Source organism: Erithacus rubecula (genome assembly GCF_903797595.1).
Source record: "Erithacus rubecula genome assembly, chromosome: 18".
Lineage (NCBI taxonomy): Eukaryota > Metazoa > Chordata > Aves > Passeriformes > Muscicapidae > Erithacus > Erithacus rubecula.
In genome coordinates this window covers 10,236,331-10,258,757 of record NC_136670.1, presented here as the reverse complement: position 1 = coordinate 10,258,757, position 22,427 = coordinate 10,236,331, and the positions used below count along the sequence as shown (strand labels likewise).

At 43.9% G+C, this 22,427-nt stretch overlaps 2 protein-coding genes across 2 annotated transcripts; one reads left to right on the top strand and one right to left on the bottom strand.

The window, feature by feature from the left end:
• Nucleotides 1-1,109: 1,109 nt before the first annotated feature.
• Nucleotides 1,110-6,913, bottom strand: PSMA7 (proteasome 20S subunit alpha 7). The gene is made up of 7 exons (XM_079321819.1): nucleotides 6,756-6,913; nucleotides 4,971-5,097; nucleotides 4,072-4,196; nucleotides 2,648-2,770; nucleotides 2,195-2,314; nucleotides 1,606-1,668; nucleotides 1,110-1,337 (listed from the first exon to the last, which is right to left on the bottom strand). Exons 1-7 carry the CDS (start codon nucleotides 6,849-6,851, stop codon nucleotides 1,245-1,247), a joined length of 747 nt encoding a protein of 248 aa, XP_079177945.1. The 5' UTR covers nucleotides 6,852-6,913; the 3' UTR covers nucleotides 1,110-1,244.
• A 944-nt stretch (nucleotides 6,914-7,857) lies between these two features.
• Nucleotides 7,858-21,571, top strand: SS18L1 (SS18L1 subunit of BAF chromatin remodeling complex). Its single transcript, XM_079321533.1, has 11 exons — nucleotides 7,858-8,052; nucleotides 10,622-10,698; nucleotides 11,338-11,422; nucleotides 12,282-12,426; nucleotides 14,869-15,066; nucleotides 15,988-16,152; nucleotides 17,053-17,154; nucleotides 17,556-17,648; nucleotides 18,271-18,390; nucleotides 19,038-19,165; nucleotides 19,349-21,571. Exons 1-11 carry the CDS (start codon nucleotides 7,984-7,986, stop codon nucleotides 19,373-19,375), a joined length of 1,209 nt encoding a protein of 402 aa, XP_079177659.1. The 5' UTR covers nucleotides 7,858-7,983; the 3' UTR covers nucleotides 19,376-21,571.
• Nucleotides 21,572-22,427: the final 856 nt, after the last annotated feature.

Sequence of the window (22,427 nt, the reverse complement as noted above, 5' to 3'; positions counted from 1 at the left end):
TTGCAGTGACTTGAGCAGGGAATCAAGTGCAGCTTTTTTGCCTTCCACGGGCTGATAAATTAAGCAACCTGCTGTTCCAGGACCACGCTTCCCCTGGCTCATGTGGACTAATGTGTCCCTGAGCAGCAGCAGCACTGCTGCTTCCCTGTCCTTGACTCCTGTGGGATCCTCTGCCCCCACTTTGCTGGGCAGCATTTCCTTGTAAACAGCTCCTGGCTGTGAGAGCCCAGTGCTGGGAGCTCTGCTGCTTGGAGCCACATTCAATCTTTGCTGTGCCTGCCCCCCAGTCCTGCTCTGACCTGTCACACCCTCTCTGGGTGTGCAAGAGTAGACTGAAGAGCTGCTTCCAAGGCAGTTTGGGTATATCTGTTTGGTGGATACAAATGGGGAAGCTTTCACAGTAACCAAGCACCTGCTCCTATTGCTTCAAATACTGAGACTTGAGAGTATGAGCTCAGGTGCAGAGAGCCTGAGGATCCTCTGAAATGAGAAAACAGCTCAAATCAACTCCTAGGGTAGAAGGTAGACAGGAAGTATGTGAGGGCAAATACCAGAGGAGAAACTGCAGAAGAGCTTCAATGCAGTTGTATGTATGTACACTTGCTGTAGTTGTTGTTTAGCTCCTAGTGCATAAATCCAGGGAATCACAGCATCAATACTTTACTCTGAATCAGACTTGGAAGCACCAGGTCATGCACCTCTGCCCTGAGCATGCTGCCTGCAGCAGCACATTCTCATGCTGACCCCCAAACCACAGCCCCCATCTCTGTCCTGTCCTTCAGCAGTAAAACACATCTGCTGTCACAGGCTGCTGCAAGGCAAACCCAGCCTTTTCACCCTGAAAGATGCCTGTTAGGAAATAAAAACCCCAACTCCATACTAGTTATGGGGAGACCATAATACAACCCCCAAGAGAGCTGCTTGAAGTAAAAAAAAACCTGAGAACTCAGTGCAGAAAAGAACCATTTAAACAAAGTGAAGTGTCCAGGGAAAAATTGCAAGCAAAGTCTCTGTCCTTTAATGGGTCACTGCTGCTGTTCTGTAGCCAACCAGATCATCCTCAGTAATTAAAATCCAAGGAACAGACAGGGTTTTTTTTAAATAACAGCTTTAAAAAAAAATCAGTAGGTTTATTGTAGGTCTCAAGAGAGCACAGTATGAGTAACTGGAATGCCTACATGACTATACAGAATAACCCATCACTTGAATTAAAAAGAAGCAGCTAAGCAAGTGCATTTCATTCATCATGATGTTTTCTTCTGTTTTTTCTTTTCATTTTCTTCCTTTTCCTTTTCAATTTCAGCCACATACTTCTCAATTTCTTCAGGGTTTAGGATCTAAAACAGAAACATGGGTGACCCTCAGGATACCACTAAACTTGAGACATTCATGGAGGAGATTCTAGTTCTGCCATGGCAAGTGTTAACTGCTGTTTATCTGGAAGCAGGTACCTGCTGCAGACACAACAACATTCCTTGGCCACTAAGAATAAACTGAAGTATCTGTCAGTGCAAAATGTGAGATTAAGGGCTGGAAGTCAAGGCAGATCAACAAGGACAGTATCAGTGACAGGCTCAGGGGGAGAGAAGCAAACAACAGCCTCACCTTCAGCGGCTGCTCCCGTCTCATGACTGCCAGCTCGATGTTCTTCCCACCAGACTGCACCACCTGGGAGAGGCAGAGGGAAGCTTTAGGAGCCTGGCCAGGAATTCACTCCAACAAACCCCTCCCAGGTCTCCTTGGAAGGAGAATAGCTATGGATGGGGTGCATTTCACTCCTCAGCTCTGAAGCTCTTCCCAGCAGCACTAACTCTCAAAAGGGTATTCACACAGATGGAGAACACCTCAGCCCCACCACCTGATTTGTGCTATTTTCTGTATCTTAAACTTCAATTTAAAAATAAAATATTTAGCATGTGCTCTAGCAGATCTTTGGTGCATTTGTGTAAATGCCCAGAAATAAAGTCTGTTTTCCTTCCCCAGAGCTGCTGCTAAGTTCTGTGTAAACTATGGAAATTGTTACCCCAAATATTCTGAACCTTGAATTCAATCCAACACCCACAGCCCACAGTAAACAGCTCTCACAGATCCTCTGCAGTACTTGGGACATCCACAAATATTTTCCCATACCCATATATAAGAAGTGAATCTGGACACAGTGAAAAGCCACAGAAGAGATGTGAAACAGCCTCACCTCCAGAAGAGCCTTGATGACAAGTTTAATAGTCAGATCATCTGTTTCAATGGCCTCATCAGTGTAGTTTTTCTCCAGGAACTCACGCACAGATTTGGCTCCTCTGCCAATGGCATTAGCCTGGAAACATTCAAAGGAAAAAGAAAATGAATGGGAGTTTAGAGAAGATTTAATTTGCAGAGTAAGAAACACAAGAGTTGTACAACTGCATCATTTGTCACACACAAAGACAGTTGTCTGGCACAGGTGGGTTGGTTTTGGGGTTTTTTATGAAAGCAGGACAAGACTTCCCAAGGAAAGCTGAACTGCAGATGGCCACTCTCGGTACATTTGATCATTAAGGACTTTTGCAGCTGCAAGACAGAACCATCTGGCCAGCGAGATCTCCTCTACCTCAATCCCACTTTAAAGGAGACATTAGCTCCCAAATATTCCACTTCTGGATCCACTCACCTTCCAAGCATGGTAGGTGCCAGAGGGGTCAGTCTGGTACAGCCGTGGGGTCCCATCGAAGTCAAAGCCCACGATGAGGGCGGAGATCCCGAAGGGTCTGCGGCCGTTGCTCTGCGTGTACCTCTGAGCACAAAGGACACACTCACAGGCAGCTCTGAAAACATGCCCAGGCTGCAGAGCAGACTGGAGCAGTTACAACCAGAAGAGCCACCAGAAATGCTTTTAGCTGGCTCTCTCCATCAGTCAGGACTCTGTATGTCACAGAGCCCCCAAGGCAGGCAAGTGAGAGGTGGTTCCTGTCCCACCCCTGTTCCTACACCTGCTTACAGTTCCAGAGGCACCTCCCCACTGCTGAGTGCTGCTGGGCAGCCAGAGCTGCAAACCCCAGCGTGGCACCAGTGTGCCAAAAATACCATGAGGACACCTGAACAGTTTTCACCAATGCACTGATTCCACAGGAAATCATGGCAGCTCCATGGCTGTGAGCAGGTGACACTGGAGCCATGTCACAGCCCCCCTGGGACACTGCTGGCAAAGTCACTGCCATGTCACACACCAGGAGCCAGTACCATGGCAGCAGGAGCTGGGCCAGGTGTGTTTGCAACAGTACAACAGAAATGGTGAATGTGCCAGAGAGAGAGACAAATGTGAGATTGGATAAAGGAACAAAGTGAAACTTTGGGAAGTGGTGCCTTGCTCTGACAGACCAATGATTATTACAAGAATCACATTATTACCATCACCACTGTTCCAACACATCTGTGCATAAGTGAATTAGATTTTCTCTAATTCTCACTAGTCGCTGAAAATCAGTTTAATACAGTAGCAAATGAGTAATTTTCTCACAGAATGCAGCTGGGCATATTTTGATGCTGCAATTCATTCTAAATTCATGACTATCAAACACAAACCATATTCAATACTGCACCAATTTGCTCCCCTCTTACCCATCCCTGCAATGGCTTTGCAGGTAGAAAAACTACCAGGAGCCATGAAAAAAGCCAGAAACCCAGGCCCACTGTTCTGGGAGTGAGATGAGCAGAGTGGTCCTGATGACATAACACATGGAATTGTGCACTCCTTACAACCAATAGTTGCTTTATCTTTGGGGAAAAAAAATCAAACAGCACTCAATGGTTCTTTTCCTCTGTGACAGCTCCATTCAAAATAAACACCCACAATGTTTTTTACCAGGTAAGTGGAGTGAGGCCAGAGGACAGACATTTACAGAGCTGGAAGAGGTGTCAGATACTCCATGCTATACACGTGTGTCTCATGCTACACCTGTGACACTCTAGTCCCACATGGTACACACTCATTACACACCCAAGTTGTACATGATGCATAAGAGGCAGACACAACAGGACATGTAACACCTGTGTGAGGTCAGGAGCCACACTGAGCAGCTGTGCAGCCCCAGGTACCTGCTTCAGGCTGGCAATGTAGCGTGTGATGTACTCCACAGTGACAGGATCCTCCACGGTGAGCCTGTGGCTCTGGCACTCCACACGAGCTCTGTTTATCACTATCCTGGCATCAGCTGTCAGCCCTGCAACAACACACTGGCCTCAGAGTCATGGACAACCTCACAACACCCATGTGGCCCAGTGCCAACAGAGGGAAAATCAAAGCAGAGCTCAAACTCCAGGAATGCTGAGCAAGAGCATTTGTAAGGCAGCAGAAAGTGGTTAATGCACAAAAATAACTAAAGGGTTTAGTTTACAGCTTCCAAGTTTGTGAGCTAGGTGACACATATAATTCTGAACCAGGTTTTATTACTGACAGCATTCCATACCCCAGCAAATCTGCAATGCTTATTCTCACACACATTATTCCTCATGCAGTCCAGTTTCATCTGCCCAGCAAATCTCATTCAGTTAATGAGGTTGCAGCAGCATCATGTCAGCTGATAAAAATGTGTCACTCTTTAAAAATTAAAGATTTTTTTTTTTTTAGCTAATGCTGCCATTTTTCATTTACAGCCTTGTTTTTACTAGAGAATTTTTAAAATTTTTTAACACCCCTGCACATATCCCAGACCCTGGCTAAGGGAGCAAGGGAGGAGAAAGAGCTGAGCTTCTCATTCCTCCAAACTGAACCTAAACCCTGTTGTTTTAGTCAGTTAAATCAGACCTCCCCTTAAAAATATTATTGACACTGACACTGTATTTCTCCATATTTAAAAAAAAAAAGAATAAGCTACTGTGGAAATACTGTGCTTCCCACAGTTCTCAGGCAGTTACACCCTGTATTTTGTATTCTCAGGTTCCATAAACACCAAAGGTGCCCCAGTAAGTGCCAAACCCCTGAAGGGACCGTGTACCTGCAAAAGCCATGCAGACATTGTCATCCAGAGCACAGATCTTCCGTACAGTTCTCTCATCCTGGAGTTTTGCCACTGACTTCTTCTCCACACCAAGGACAACAATATCCTTCCCTCTTACTCCAACCTTCCATGCATGAAAAGAAGAAGTAAAAAAGTTAACCTGGATCCCAAAAATCCTCACAGCTGCAGACTTTACTCAAATAGCAGTAACCAAGCACAAATGCCCATACTGTAACCATTACCTCAGCCTGAAGTCAGGATTTTATTTCCCACTCAACACGGAGGCAGGACTGATGTAACAAAAACTGCAATACATTTCAGGGTGCAGTTTCATCATCAGTTTATACCAACCTAAACCCCTGTGAGCTCCTCTCACAAACTCTTTTCTCCAACAGCACCATCAGTGTCCCCACAGGCCAGTGGCCCTGGAGATCAGGCCAACTAACACCCACAGCTGCCAAAATGCTCTGTCAGTAGTTGCCTCAATGACCTAATTCATACCCTGAACACAACTTTTCCAACATCACGGAGGAAAAAACCTTCACCCTTCCCCTTCATTCCCACTGTTTCTCACAGGGGAATGGAAATATTTTTTTCTTACAGGGTGGCCCTGCTGCCAGCATGTTCCAAATGTTTCCAAAAAGATTAAACGCAACAAGAGACAGGACAGGTGGTTATATTGCATGCTGTCTGCACTTTTACAGTATTTTTAATTTCTGAAAAAAACGAAGAGTCTATTTAGCACTACATCTTGTTACATTCATTCCCATCCCAAAGATGGCACATATTCTTTTTGGTAATGGCAATTAAAACATACTGCAACTATTATACAGTTATGACTCTTTAAAATTAAAATTTAATATTGCTAGAACTTATTACAATCACTAACACAATGTTATTTGCAAATTAATGCTTTCCCCTCCTCTATATGAAATAAAACTTTTACTGAGCAGAAGCTTGGGACAACTGGAAGCTGGGAGCCAGCAATGTATTTCTGAACGCTTTTACCGCCGTGTTTCCCAAAGCAGGGGGGATCTGCCTCGTGCACCAGCACAAACACCGCGATCTGCAGCACGACCGGACAAAGGGAGAAGAGATCGCTGCGGGCCCGGCACAGCGCAGGCAGCGGCTCAGCGCAGCCCCGGGGCGGCAGCGCAGCCCGAGCGATCTCCCGGAGCGATCTCCTGAAGGGATCTCCCGAAGGGATCTCCCGGAGCGATCTCCCGGAGGGATCTCCCGAAGGGATCTCCCGGAGCGATCTCCCGAAGGGATCTCCCGGAGGGATCTCCCGGAGGGATCTCCCGGAGCGATCTCCCGGAGCGATCTCCCGAAGGGATCTCCCGGAGGGATCTCCCGGAGCGATCTCCCGGAGCGATCTCCCGAAGGGATCTCCCGGAGCGATCTCCCGGAGCGATCTCCCGAAGGGATCTCCCGGAGGGATCTCCCGGAGCGATCTCCCGGAGGGATCTCCCGGAGCGATCTCCCGGAGGGATCTCCTGAAAGGGATCTCCTGAAGGGATCTCCCGGAGCGATCTCCCGAAGGGATCTCCTGAAGGGATCTCCCGGAGCGATCTCCCGGAGCGATCTCCCGGAGGGATCTCCCGAAGGGATCTCCCGGAGCGATCTCCCGGAGGGATCTCCTGAAGGGATCTCCCGAAGGGATCTCCCGGAGCGATCCCGCGGCCTCCGGGCCCGCCAGGCCGGGCGCGCAGCACGGCGCAGGCCCCGCCGCGATTCCCCTCCGCTCCCACCGCCCCGCCAGCCCCGCGGCCGCCGACTCACCGCGGTGGAGCCTTTCTTGACCGCCTCCTGCGCGTACTCCACCTGGAAGAGGTGCCCGTCCGGGGAGAAGACGGTGATGGCGCGGTCGTAGCTCATGGCTCCGGCAGAACCCGCACCGTCATCCGGGCGGGCCGGGGGCGGGGCGCTGCGCTCCGCGCTGCGCACTTGGCGTACGCACTCTGCGCAGCGCTCGGGCGGCGCGGAGCCCGCGGGGCTTTGGGCTGGTTGTGACCTCGGAATTCACCCGTGCCTGGGCAGGGACACCTGGCACTGCCCCAGGCTGCTCCCAGCCCCGTCCAGCCTGGCCTCGCACATTTCTAGGCACGGGGCAACCACAGCTTGTCCGGGAAGCCTGTGCCAGGGCTTCGCCGCCCTCGCGATTTTCCTGGTGTCTGTCCTAAACCTATCCCTTTTCCATTAGAACGCGTTCTCCTTGTCCTGGCACTACACTCTCTTGTAAATAGCCCTGCCCCATCCTTGCTGTGAGTCCCCTTGAGGTACTGGAGAGTCACAATTAGGTCACCTCGACGCCAGATTGGGCACCCCCGATTCTGTCAGCCCTTCCCGGCAGCGGAGGTGCTGCATCCCTGTGCCCGTGCCCGTGTCGCTGGGTGCCCTGGCCGTTCCCTGTCCCCCCGTTCCCGCTGTCCCCCCGTTCCCGCTGTCCCCCCGTTCCCGCTATTCCCCCGTTCCCGCTATTCCCCCGTTCCCGCTGCCCCCCGTTCCCGCTGCCCCCCGTTCCCGCTGTCCCCCCGTTCCCTGTCCTGTCCCCACGCTGTCCCCTCGCCGCGCGCGCCCCTCGCGCTACGCACTTGGCGTAGGCGGCCGCGCGCCGCTCCCCGCGCTGGCGCACTTAGCGTACGCAGCTGTCGTACGCAGTTGGCGCAGCGGGCGGCGCGGCCGAGGCCGCGGGAGCCGGGCGGCCGGGACCGCACCATGTGCGGGCGGCGGGGAGGCGGCGGCGCCGCCGCTCCCGTTCCCTCCCCCGAACCGCCGCCGCCGCCGCCGCTCCGCCGCCGCGGGGGCTCGGGGGGGCGCGGCGGGGGCGGTGCCCGGCGGCGCGGGGCGCGGCGCCCGCGGGTGTTCGCGGGGCGCAGATCGTACCATCTGCGGGCGCCCCTCTCCCCGTGCACTGCGGAGAATCCTCGCACGGCAATAGCAGCCAGATAATAACAATATTATTAGAGCCTGGAACCGATATATTATAGACACATAAAAAACCCCCACCATGTCGGTTGCCTTTGCTTCTGCTCGCCCAAGAGGCAAAGGGGAGGTCACCCAGCAAACTATCCAGAAGGTAAAAGAGCATGCTTTTATACAGACAATTTTAGACATTTATTCTGTCCATGCTCCTGCAGCTGGAGGCTGATTTCTAGGGCGATCAGGAAAACTCGTGAATTTGCGAGGGCTGCAGAGATGGACAGCTAGAGAGGTGGGGGAAGGAGGAGGAGGAGGAGGAGGTGGAACAAAGCAAAGGTGTTCAGATCGCTGCAAAGAGAGCGAGAGAAGGACGCAGGGAATAAAATCGGGATGGCACGTTATCCCTGCTGCTCGCCAAGGCGAAACGCTGCCAAGCATACATTGGGAAACGGCAATAAAATTTGCAGATATGCGATTAATTTATGATGGTACGTCAGCTTCTGGCCCCCAAAAAATCCAACCTAAAAAATGAATTGAAATAAAATACTGAATTTGCAATGGTTTTCTTTTGTATCTGGATGCAGAATTTTAATCTCTTAGAAGATAGAGGGAGCACCAGCCACTGTTATTTTTCATAAACTATTATTATTATTATTATTGTGATGCGTTTATTGATGTTTAATGACAAAGGTTTTGTAAGATTTTCTCTGGAGAGCAGATGCCCACATGGGTCTCATGTGGAGGCCGAATAGAAGGTGCCGAGTTGGGAAGTTATTGTTTCCTATTTGCCAGGATTGGCAGCGGGGACTGCACACAGAAACAGACCCTGGCACCTCTCCTCCTGCAGAAGGTGACAGTCAGGAGCCAGGTCAGGAGCAACGAGGCTGGAAATGTCCATAAAGATGGTGCATGTTTTCAGTGTCACTGCTGTTTGCCAGTTGTCCTGCTGTCCTTTTGGCCCTGTCCCTCTGCTCAGGTGCTGTTCCCGTCTGCTGTTTGCCAGCTGTGAGCTCTGTGTGCTCCCTTTGCTGAGAGTGGCCAGAGCAGAAGTGCCAGTGCCAGCACAGCAATTAACCTGTCACCAGGGGTTGTGCAGCCAAGCCGTGAGCTGGTGACAATTTATGACTTGAAGGGGAAAAAAGAGCAGAGATGAAGGCAGAACAAACTGCCACGAGAGAGGCTCAGGGATGACTTGCATCTCAGGAGACTGTTTGGAAACATCCCATTTTGTGGAGCTCTTGCAGCACGTGGTGCTGTGAACCAATTAATTTTAAATAGTGAAATATTTTGGACTAAGTTTTCCTCTAACCTCCAAATCAGCTGGAATTATTTCATAATTCAGGTAGTTTGTAATTAAACCCATCCCCACACAGGGCAGGTAAAGTACCTTTTGTTTGATTTTCAAGCCCTTTTTGCACAAACTTCATGGAAACTTCAAAATGTTCTTTCTTTAAAAATAATGAGTGAAACCAATTCCCATCTCAGGTGCATTTGCTGGCAGGTTACTTTGGGACTGTTCATCTGTGTTGGGCTGTTGGAAGTGATTTTCTCTTTGACAAACAGCAATGCTGAGGAAGAGACTTGCAGGCACAGGGACTGGATGGGATTTATAGTCAAGGATGGAAATGGAGCAGAGAGAGCAGGAGAAAGAAAAACAACCTCCAAAAATCCTCATTAAAGTGAGCTTTTGAGAACATATACAGATTTCAATGAAAATTTGCATTTGCATTACATAAGCAGCTTATTTTTATTTATTAACTCAATTTTAATAGTCTTTCAAAGCTGTTCTTATCCCAATATCCAATGTTCCTAAAATAGATTTCACATGGAGGAAGTTAGAGCTTTTAGCAATAGAGTAGTGATGGTGCTCTTCTAAAAGAGTTCATCAATAGCATTTCCAGGGCAGTAAAATTCAGTTCTGAACCAGAAATTCTTTCCTCAGGATCTCTCCTGCCCTGATGCCACAGTGATTCAAGGGCCCAATCTTGCAAGCACTTGATTGCAATGGTATCTACAAGCTCTATTAGCCATAGGCAAATCTAAATTTCTACATACTGGTATTTATTTATTTTTTATTAATTCACCTGGAGAAAGTGTGCTGCATTCACAAGAACTCTGGGGGAATGAGACAAAACTAATGGATCTGAAATTTCAAAACAAATCAAAGGATATTTTAAGCTTTTAATCATGTTATAAGTTCATTAAATAGAAGTAAGGACATATTGGAAATTAATTTTCTTTAATATGGTTTCAGTAGTTGCAGTGATGCAATTTTTTTTTACTTCAGGTTCAGCTGTCAGCAGGCTCTAGTCCTGAGCAGGAAAATAAGGAGATTTAATAGTTTGAAAGTTTGTTTCTTACTTAAAATAAGCATATTAGTAACACCCAACATTTTGGAAAGGGTTGGGTGATATTTTGGGATGAGGCAGAGATAGCTCAGTGAAAGTGTTTTCCTTCTTCAGCATCAGAATTTATCTGCCGTTTAAGGAACAAGGTAAGTCCATTAATTCTTCTGTCAGGATATTTCAAGTAAGCACTTGAAAGATAACTGTTTATAAATGAATCAACCTTGTGTCTCAATAAAGTCAGGAGTAATTTACAACAGCCAAGGCAACAAAACTGCCCAAAACACCATCCAGTGCCAAGGAGGGTGAAGGACCACAAAAATACAGGACTTTCATACAATTCTGATAGTAACATGTTTTGGTCCTATTTCTTTTATGCAGATGCTAGATGAAAATCACCACCTAATACAATGTATTATGGATTATCAGAGCAAGGGGAAAACTGCAGAATGCACTCAGTGAGTATTACAAATTCAGGAGTTTGTGAGAAATGTTTCCTGACTCTTCCCTTTGCTCAGTGGCATAGCTGTTAGTTTGCTCTTGGAAATACTCCTGTTCCTTTTTAGGAGCTTTTCCAGTTCATGGAGAACTGTGAAGAAGCATAAACGGTTCTGGTGGTGCTTACTTGAGTAAACACTCCAGTTGGAGCACTCTTGAAAAAATCATGTTCTTCTCAGCTTGCTGGAAGAGAAAACAGGTTTGGGGCTTTGGAGTTCTGGAATTTCATTCCTATCAGGGAATCAGAGAAAGGAAAAGTGTCTGATTGTTGGAGCAGCTGACTTGGTGTCAGTCCTCAATGATTGAGGTCCCAGCTCCACAGTTCAAAGTGCTTTCAAAGGAGTTCAAAGGGCTTTTTTACCTCTCCCTTCCCCCAGGTTTATCCTTTTGTAAATGAGGTGTTGAGCACACTAATCTTTGATGGGAAACATGACAGCACAGACATGGGTCATTGCTACTGCTATTTATTAGAACAGATTAAAAATGGGTTAAGGTAATTTAACTAGCCATTTGTAAATAGAGGGGAAAAAAAAGAGAAAGAAGTGTAATTCTGTGTATTGTTAACCCTTTCCAAATAAGCTTTACTCTTTGTTCTGTAGATACCAACAAATCTTGCACAGAAATCTGGTTTACTTGGCAACAATAGCAGACTCTAACCAGAATATGCAGTCCTTGCTTCCTGCTGTAAGTACCAGTAAAATTACTGTAACTAATAATGAGTTATTAGTACAACTAATACCGTAGTTATTTCCTTCAGATACTTTAGCTATGCCAGAGGGAAATGTTCTTTGATTCTGTCACTCATCACTATAAATGAACCATTTTTTAGTATTTTTACAGCTAGAAGTTTTGAAGTGGCCAAGCAGACCACCAAACAAATCAGAAGTTTCTTTTACTGTGTTTAAATGATATTTTTGGGACATTTGTGTTAATCTCTGTCCCATAACTCAAGGTTTATGATGCAGTGGTACAGACTGAACAGCTCCATTTGTTCCACATTCAATATTCTTACCTGTTCTTACTGTATTCTTCACTTGGGGGAAAAAAATGCTGCTGTTTTACTTTAAAAATCTCATTCAACACTCGGGCACTGATTTGTCTTTACACATGTTGTTGTTCTTGCTCAGTGGATTGATTTGGGAAGTAGCACACATAACACAAACTGCAGCATAGCTTGGCAAAGGTCAATCTGTCACCACACTCCTGTGTTGTCTTTGCTAATGCGTTCCCCACAGTGGCTGTGTTTGGAAATCCATGTGAGCACAGAGGAACGAGCACAGAAGCCACACTCTGTGACAAACACAATTTCAAGCCTTTCCCTGTGCTGCTGCCTGACAGCTGCTCTGTCATTCAATGTCACTCACACGCAGGAGTCAAACCAAGAAAGCTTTACCCAAAAAGCAAACACGTATTTAGCCGAGGCAGTTTTTACTCACAGCCAGGCATGTTTGGGGGCTGCTATTTTTCTAATTAAAAACCTAACCCCCCCCAAAAAAAAAAAAAAAAAAAAATTAATTTGCTTTTCCTCCTTGTTGTTTCACAGCCACCAACGCAAAATATAAACTTGGGCCCTGGAGGGATGAGTCAGAGTGCATCCAACCAATCCCTCCACTCGCAGAGCAACCTGAGCGATGCCATCGGGAGCGGTCTGCCTCCTTCCTCCCTGATGCAGAGTCAGATCAGCAATGGTGAGCTTCGGTCCCCTTTGTGCTGCTTTGCTGTTGCCTGGCAACAAAATCATTAATGCAGAATATACTTAGAGAGCTGGAAAAGACCTCTCCTAACTCACCTTTCAGGCACATGCTGAAATCACCACAAAATGGCTACAGACAGGCAGGAATGATGTTGGTTTCTGCACAGTGCTTTGTGTTTCTGCAGAGGAAATTAAAGACTTTAAAAAACAAAAAAAAAATGAATGATGAAAATCACTGAGTAAAGATGCATCCAAGTTTTTAGTAAGAAAAATTATATGTTGCAGTATTTTTTCTCATAGAAGTGGCAGGGTTGGCCAGGATAAAATGGAATTGCTTGCATGACTAACCACACAACCAAACCTTCAGATTGCAAAGACCTTCCAGGATACATCTTTCAAATCATTTAGTGTTGCACCAGTCTTTGTCCTCTACAGAAGCTTGCAGAGATTGTACTGCACAGTCAAAGAATTTGCACAGACATTTCATATTAATAAGATAATATAATCTGTCTGCTTGGTTTTGTTCATGCAACTAAACTAATTGAAAAACAATTTTTAATATGTGCATTTTATATTATGAATAATCTGTTTATTTTGTAGATCATAGTTATTCAGTCAGTTCTTGTTTCTGTGGGTGTCTCCCAGAGTGAACAGAGAGCAAAACCAGTTTCTATAAATAGAAATATCTGATTGTAAAATCACAGATATTGGCAAGGGGACTCCAGAGCAGACACAAGCCTGAAATGACTTCTGAGTTTTTTAAAAAACCCCTTTGTGGTCGAGCCTATAGTACCTTTTAAATTAATGGATAAGGGACCTGTTTTAAACAGATGCAGCTTGTAAATTTAACTTACTAAATTTTTCAGGGCCTTTGTTTTGAAAAATTTAATATGAGCATGAGTAATGTATTAAGTCAGTCAAAATGTTGTTTTATGTTATTAGTAGACATTTTCAGTGCTACTGTTGTTGGTTTTCTGATTTGCTCTCCACCCTCCTCCAGATCTTTGTAGTAATTTGCTGCTGATTTAAAGAACTACACTGAAAGTCCTGAGGACTAGACTCATCCAGATATTTTTCCTTGTAATCACAAATTGGCCAACCTTTTTCTTTTCTTTTCTTATTTTAAAGGAGGCCAAGAATCTCTACATTTTCCCATGCAAATAAGGCAAGGTTTACTAACACTTGCTTCACTCCATCTCTCACTCAAGGCAACTGCTATCTCCATTCACACACTGTGTGACCTTGTGTGGCACAAGGATCAGCTTTACAATTTAAACAAACTGGAGCAAAACACAGAGATAATTTTCTGTGGCAGCATTTTGGCCCAGCTTCACTGATTTCAGGAGGGCTGGCTCTCTTTATGTCTGGTTGAAACTGCTGCTTATATGTCCTCATCAGAGGAAAATATCATAATTCACAGCAAATGTTCTCATTTTGGTGTCTATGAAAAAACCATCAAGGGTAATTAATGAGGTTTGTACTAAATGAGTTAGACATTTTTCAGAGGCTGCAGATACACTTAACAACCTTGAATTAAAATATCATTTTTTAAACATTACAACAAAATTCTGCCTGTTCTAAGGATTCTGCAGTCTACCTAAATTAATTGAGATTGACAACAATATGGCTGAATTTATATAGACAACAGTATGCACCATCACAACTTGGATAGTAACAATATACAGTGGAAACAACTTTCCAAAACTCATTCATAAAACTATTTACAGCAATAAACAACAAACAAGAGTCCCATTTCCCCCCAGTATTAGCTACCCACCTGTAACAGAATCCTGAAAAAGAAGTGCAGTGCCAGATAAGCAGGATGATACAAACCCAGGCTGGAGCACTCTGATGATCACATGCTGATGCTGGAAAGGGAGAAACAACTGGCATTGTTATGGTGACTTGGAAAATTTATCTTCCTCTGAGGTACTTTTAGTCAAACTTCAGGAAATGAGAGGTAAGCTTGTTCTCTGAGTAGAGGCTGTGTTGGTACTTCAGAAGCCCAGGTGAAAGCTGAGCTGGTCATAGAGGAGCCCAGTGGATGCAGAAATGTGCAAAGTGTCTCTCAGCCACTACTGTGCCTTCCCATTGTCACCACCTGTGTAAGGGGGGAACAGGAATCAGCTGCAGGACAAGAGGAAGGAAAGGACAAATTCCAAAAGGCTGGGATGTTTCCAGAGTCCATGTATTTTCTGAACAACCTGAAACTGCTGGCATTTTTTAATTCTGCTGCCTGCAAGGAAGTGGTTGTAGGGCATTGCTGCTGGTTTTGTTCTTTTTGTTCAGTTTTAATTAGTCTGTAGATAACAGGGAGTTTCAATAACGAGGATTTTTGTTTTGCCTTATCATAAAGTATTTCAGAAAGGCCTCATGCTTCACTGTGCATTGCCAATAATAACTCAGATGTTCTTGTGGCTCTCTCTGATTTCTGTAGGTCCTAACCACGTGTCTATGCAGCAGTCAGGCCAGAACACCATGCCCACCACCTCCCTGAGCATGAGTGTCAGCAGCCATGGGACTGGCCCTGGCTACAGCCACACAGTGCCTGCCTCTCAGAACGTGCCCATGCAAGGCCAGGGGTCAATAGGCAATTACGTCTCTCGAACAAACATCAACATGCAGTCTAACCCAGGTAAACTCCCCGTGCCTCCTCCTGGGCCACCCTGGCTTTCCAGTCACCTCAGAGGGTTTCCACACATGACTTGGTTCTGTAAATATTTTCTGTAGACGGCCACAAATGCACCAGAGGAAAAGGTAGATTTACGACATCTCGGAATTTCCAGGTGTAGGTGCCAGTGTAAGCCAGAAGAGTTTCAGACTTGCTTCAACCTGAGCTGGGGAAAAGAGGTGCAGCAAATCCCAGAGCACCTTTATCCAAACACAAAGAACCTATATATAGGTTCACACATTTACTGTTTGTACATTACTACCTCATTTTGTTATTTTATTGGTACTTCACATTGTTTCCAGGGCATTAAGAGACTTGCAGACAGCTCAGTTAATCTTTTAATTAAAAAAAAAAAAAAGTTTGCTATTTGTGTCCATTGAATGGGATGTCTGATGCTTTAGAATTCTTTACAGCAGCATGAAATTTAGGAATCAAATAAATCCTAGAATATCAGTTTACTTAAACTCTATAATCATCAGGTGTATGAGAAGATGGAAACAGAAGAAAGAATGTATAAGAAAAGAAATGTAGTAAGGAAATTATCCAGAGGTCAACAGGAGCAAACATAATTTCTTGTTTCTTTCTTTAACCCTACTGCAATAAGGTTTACATACTTTTAAACTTCTTTTAAGCTAATAATAATCAAGGCTGGGTGTATTTTTAAATATCTGCTGAAGCAAATGGCAAGAACTGACCATGTAATAAGATCCTTTCTGGATTCCAGTGCAGAAGAGTAAATAAATCCAGCAGGAAAACATCTCCCCCTGTGGAAAATTCACAGAATTATCAGGATACATGTTAGCTGAAGGTTTTAACTTGCTTCCAAAGAGACTAGGAGAGAACTGCCCCAGCTTTGGAAAACAATCTTTTCCATGTCCATTGTAGTGTCCATGATGCACCAGCAAGCAGCAACGTCACATTACAACTCGGCACAAGGAGGGAGCCAGCACTACCAGGGACAATCCTCCATTGCCATGATGAGCCAGAGCAACCAAGGCAACAGCATGATGGGGCAGCGACCCATGGGCCCTTACAGAGCCTCACAGCAAGGTAAAACTGCTGTCAGATGCCTGATAGAACTCTCATTAGACTGGTGATACTCTGTCTGTCCTTGGGGGTACATAAGTCACCAAAATTTCCAAGTTGTATTTCCAAACAGATAATCCCACCCAGGAGCACAGGAAATCCTGAATGATTCAAGTATCATGACAGTGAGATGAATCTGAATCTATTTTGAAGATTTATCTATATGATTATTTCCTTTATCTAGAAAAATAATTCTGTCTAAAAGGGATCATAAACCTCTAAAGACAGGATGAACAATTTGATACAAAGCTCATTCAAGCCACTGGGAATCTATTCAATTCTTTCCCATGGTTTTGGATCAGCCCTAACATGGTACAATTAGAAAGGAGCACATTTCTGGAAAGAAGATATAGTTTTCCAGCAATTAGAATGAAAAATTAGGCCAAGGAAAAGAAAACACCAGAGGGTAACTATCATGCTCTAAGACCTCTCTGGATAAAGTTCTAAGAGGTAATAAAGTTGCTAGACTGATTCTAAAATAAACTGAATTTTGATAAGAAACAAATTAATGTATTAATGAAAATGTATTTAATTCTGACTGTGCTCTTGAGCATGGAATCCATTCCTGTGCTTTCTAATAACTCAGATTAGTAGTTGAAATGTGGCCCTTACATTCAGTGTTGCTGCAGAAGTGAGTGATTCTGGATGTGTTACTGACTCTTGTGTGATCTCAGTTTCAGCCATCTTTGTCCAAGAATACAAATTTATTTCACGTTTCTAGTGAGCAAAACATCTTTATAACTGCTCTCAATTCTTTGCTTGTCCAGACATAATCTTTGTTTTCTTTAAAAAAACATGTTAGCTGAAAGAAGCCCATCCCTTAGGAGTCCACAGGCTCAGTTTGCCTTGTCTTGTGCCTTGCAGGTTCCTCGCAGCAGTACATGGGTCAGGAAGAATATTACAGTGAGCAGTACAGTCATGGCCAAGGCTCTTCAGAACCTATGAATCAGCAATACTATCCAGATGGTAATTCCTCTGAGCTGGGTAACCATGATACTGATAAAGTGCAGAGCACCATAACTGCCACATCCAAGGACATGGCAAACCTATCATGCTTCATTTCCAGTTTAAATGCTGGAAAATTAGAATGCCAGGGGATGGGAACCTGGTACAAAAGATGCACATCAGTGCACCCTGCTATATAAACTGCTCCTAAAAGAGCCCAAATCCCAGTTTGGATTAGTAAACACAAGAGTTTTATCCATTGGTGTGACTTTCCTTGCCATGTTCTCCCTAAGGATCTGTATTTACTCTTAGCCTCATCTTGGTGCATAAGCAGCTTCATAATATATATTAAATATATATTCAACCCTGTGTCTATGGTCCCATTAAGGATGTATCTGACAGATCTTTGTGACTCCTTGCAGGGCATGGTGATTATGCCTATCAGCAATCATCCTATACTGAACAGAGCTACGACCGGTCGTTTGACGACTCTACACAACACTACTATGAAGGAGGTGGGAAAATACAGCAAACTCCTAACAGATTATTAGCATCTTAACATTATTAAGATCTCTGAACTCTAAATTAACTAGAAATATCAACTGAACTATGATGCAAGGTGGTATTTAGGAGAAGCGATATCATCTAGAGAGCCTCTGTTCATTTTGTTGTTTCAGGATACAGCAAATGGAATTTTCATCATAGGTATTTGAAAAAAAAAATACCAGTAACAACTAGATAAGTGGTCTTTCTGGGATATATGAATAAACATCATTATCTAGAAGAAAATACAATGAGAGGGCTTCTTGAGAAAACAGCTATTTACCTTAGCAGACTTGTATTTGTGGTTGTTTCTTCTGAAGCCTTTCAGGGGTAAAAAATGTCCTTTGGAGAACAAGTTTGTTGTTTGCTTAGTGATGTGTGTAAATAAGTAACTCTCCTATTCAAAAGGATTAAAAATCACTGGAGAAATAAACATCTTGCTTGGCAAAATCCAATCATCTGTTGCTAAGAAAAGTATTTGTGTGTGAGTTCCAAACCAAGGCTCCTTATGCCTTTGTTTTCCTTATGATCCACATGTACAGTGAAATACCTGCCTCATCTATGACCAAACAATTCCAATATTTCCCTCTCCAGGAAATTCCCAGTACAGCCAGCAGCAGGCAGGATACCAACAGGGAGCTGCACAACAACAAACATATTCCCAGCAGCAATACCCAAATCAACAGAGTTACCCAGGACAACAGCAAGGATATGGTAAGAAAACTCTCAGTGGCTGGTCAAGTGTTTGCAGTGTTTCACCCTGATGTCTCCATTCACAGACTAAAATAGGCTGTAAATTATTTCCTTGATTAACTTTGGATTAACAATATACCAAAACTAGCCAAATATCTAGTAAAGGGTTTCTTGGCAGCAACATACATTAGTATAGCACTGCATTCCATCATAAATCCCTCTCTCTTTTGCTAGGAGTTGGAAAATGCACATTTTCTTCATGTTGACTTTGTTTTAGACATCATCAGGAGGTCACTGCCTGGGTTCCCAGGCCTCCTACACATCTTAACCTTCTGAACTGACATGAAAAAGAACAACAGTCCAAAGAATCACTCCTCTCTTGCCTAAGGTGGCACAGCCAGATTAGACTGGAATTTAAACATGCAGTTGTTACTAAAATAAAGGTATAGAGGTCATAACTGAGCTGTGCAATGCAGATTTCAGAAAGGCTTCACTTAGAAGTATTATGAAGTTTTTTGAGCTAAGTTTAAAATCTGAAGTTTTACACCGCTGCAGCTGCTTAATTTGTTAGCCTCATGTTTCAGATTGTATTAACTCTTAGAAGTCCTCCAGGAAATCAAGCCTGTGATGGATTTTACTGCCTGCAATGGATTTTTTTGTCTTCTCAGGTCCTGCACAAGGAGCCTCTTCACAGTATTCCAGCTACCAACAGGGACAGGGGCAGCAATATGGAAGTTACAGAGCTTCCCAGACAGGCCCATCCGCTCAGCAACAGAGGCCTTATGGCTATGAGCAGGTAAATTGTCTAAATCTCTGCTCTGAAACAGCAGATCTGCCTGTTAGCTCTGTCTATAAATCTATCTGATAGTTTGGTGCAGATATATGGGTGATATTTCAGTAGACAAGCCAAAAGAAATTGCCTAGCTTGCATAAGCCTCCAATGTATGATCCTTCAATGTTTCTTTTTTTTTTTTTACAGGGACAATATGGAAATTACCAGCAATAAAAAACACAGTGCTGTGTCAGATTCCTTTCAATAGTATCTCAATCTTTTGAACTGGATGTACAGGCAGTTTTGATTAATTGTAATATGTTGGTTACCCCTTAGCACAAAGCAGCGTCTGTATGTGAACAGTGTTCATTTCATGCTGGATATGAAGCAGTGCACTACTGGTAACAAGACAATGCTTTAATGGTTTGATATTTGGTGCTGTGTATAGTACTGTATGTTGATACAATGCAGAAGTTTTCCATTTACCCCCTCTTGACCCATTCTTGATGTTTCTGAATAGCTTTAGGATCATTAGATCACAGTTGTGCCCCGTTCTGGAAAACAGCCAGGTTGTTCTGCAGTCTGGCTCAATGCAAAGCCCATCAGTCACATCGCAGTCCAGGGAAGTTCCCTGTGGTAAGTTATTGATCTTTTTTTAACTGGATGCATTGAAGATTACCTGCCAGCCTCCAAAATCCATGGCTCTTCAGTTTACTTCTACAGAACAAGGGGATGCATACATTTCTTATAAAAAGACAGTTCTATGCTGTATGACAAAAAATAACTGCAACTTCTGTAATACCTACCTACCCAAATCCTGTAATTCAGTCATCTGCATAAGTCCACATTTCTGTTGTGAAAGGTACAGAAAGAGGATCCAAACCTATGATCATAAAAGTGTTAATAAATAGAGGCACCTTTTATATGTCCATGTAAACAAAGGTATTTCTGTCATGGAAAGAAAAACAGAAGGGAGCTCTGAGACCTGTGTCAGGTCAATACACTGCTCAATATTGCTTCACATCGTGCTTAGCTGAGAGAAACATCTGGCAGAAATCCCATCTTGAATATCCTACTCCAAATTTTATAACTTGCATATACATTTTTGTGCCAAATTTTGCAAACAGGTGGCTGGCATCCTTCTTTATTCTGATTCTTGTGCTGGCCTTGCTCAGATTCCAAGCATTATAACCATAAATATTGTCACATTTATTGGTCTGTTGTTCTTACAGCTCATCATCACTTTTATTTTCCTATTGTAGCTTGACAGAAAAATAGTTCAGAGGTAAAAAAATTAGCATCTTTATTGCAGACAAGCAATTAAATTCAGCTTTAATTGTGAGACATTATTATGCATATAGAGAGGGGAGCTATTAATGGGGTCAACCAGTGAGAGAATACCTATAGAGGGAGAATTTAGAGAGAAAAATTAGTGGTATGTAAAAATAAGTATGAACAATGTAAGTCGCTTCTATTCAGTTTTATATGTTCTTATAAAGTCATGGGGGGTGAAAAAAAGGCACTTTTAAAGTGCTTATATAAGTGTTGAACAAAATACTGTGTCCAAATTTCTCTGAAGAAAAAGCTGGGGTTGCTGTAGTCCACAAACATTTTTTTATATGAGATTAACAGCAAATTTACTATCTAAAGTAAATACACTCTGTAGGATTTTCTCCTTTTCGTTGTCTGACTGGTGTTATTTATGGGATTTTGAGTACTTTATATTTTGAAAAACAAAGACCACAAGGAAAACACAACATCTCTCAATTGATTACTTTTTTTCCTTTGGAAGAAAATCTTTAACTGGACAACTAGAGAGTTTATTATGTCCAAGCACTGTCCTTCCTATGTTAATAATTTCAGCTACTGGTAAAATAGAAGACATTTTTAGTCAGTCCTCATTTCTCTCATTTTTCCTGCTGGTGTTTTCATACAAATAAGTATTCTCAAATAGCAAGGAACAGAAAGGAAGTAAGATTGTTTTCTTTATTATAATTACTATTACAGGTAGCCAGAAGAATGCAATATTGCTCTTTGCCAGTTTGGGAATACGCCTTTTATGTGGTTTGTTGAAAGTGCTGAAATGCTTTTGAGAGAATATGAACAACACTTAAACAGAAACAGCAACATTACATCAATCTGAAATGTCTTACATTAAGAACTTCGTGAATGTTGTGTATATAATGTATTTGAAAGAGCACTTTGGAAATAGTTTGTACATTTATTTCCTAATTTATACATGATTTTTGGTGTTAATATTTCTAATTGTTAATAACAAAACATTTATTTAATGTGTCGTCCATTTTTATGTATTAATGTGGAAACAAAGTGATGCCAGCATTTTGACTTCTTCCATGAATTGTATCATCTTCTGTTTTGTAATACAGAATGCTTGAAAATTGTTTAGTTTAAATATTACCTGAACGTGGATTTGGTGGTGCTTTTCTTGTGGCAGATGAAATGGATAGCACAAATTAATCTTTCCTTGGGGGTGCTGGTGGGTGAGAGATGGAAATACCCCCAGCCCAGAAATGCCCTGTGTGCTGAGCTGATCCCCCAGCATGGGCAGCAAGGAGGGAGAATTCTGAGGGGCAGAATTCAGAGGAGCAGAATTCTGAGGGGCAGAATTCAGAGGAGCAGAATTTGAGGGGAAGAATTCACTCCTTGCTGCCCATGCCTCCTCAGAATTTTGCCCCTCAGAATTCTCCTCAGGGCACAGACCTGTTGGAAAGAGCCCAGGGGAGGCCACCAAGCTCATCAGAGCGATGGAGCATCTCTGCTGTGAGGAAAGGCTGAGAGAATCGGGATTGTTCAGCCTGGTTACACATGAACTTTGGGGTGCCTTAATTGCAGCCTTCCAGTGCCTGTAAGAAGGACAGAAAGAGATTATTTCCAAAGGTCTGGACTGACAAGACAAGGGGAAATGGCTTCAAAGTGGCAGAGGGCAGGGTGAGGTGGGGTATCAGGAGGATGCTCGGTGCTCTGAGGGTCAGGCCCTGGCACAGGTGCCCAGAGAGCTGTGGCTGCTCCATCTCTGGCAATGTCCAAGGCCAGGCTGGATGGGGCTTGGAGCCACCTGGGTGAAACGAGATTGTTGCCTGGAAAGGCAGACCTGGAACAGAGACTAGACAGAGCAAAAGGAATAAAAGAGGTATTTATTGAAAGGATACACCTTGGGCAGTGCAAGAGCCCGGCTGGGGCTACACGCAAATCAAACCCAAGATGGATCCTGGTCACCAGTTTTTACACTTTTATAAGTTTTCGTTCATCTACATATCAGGGTCAA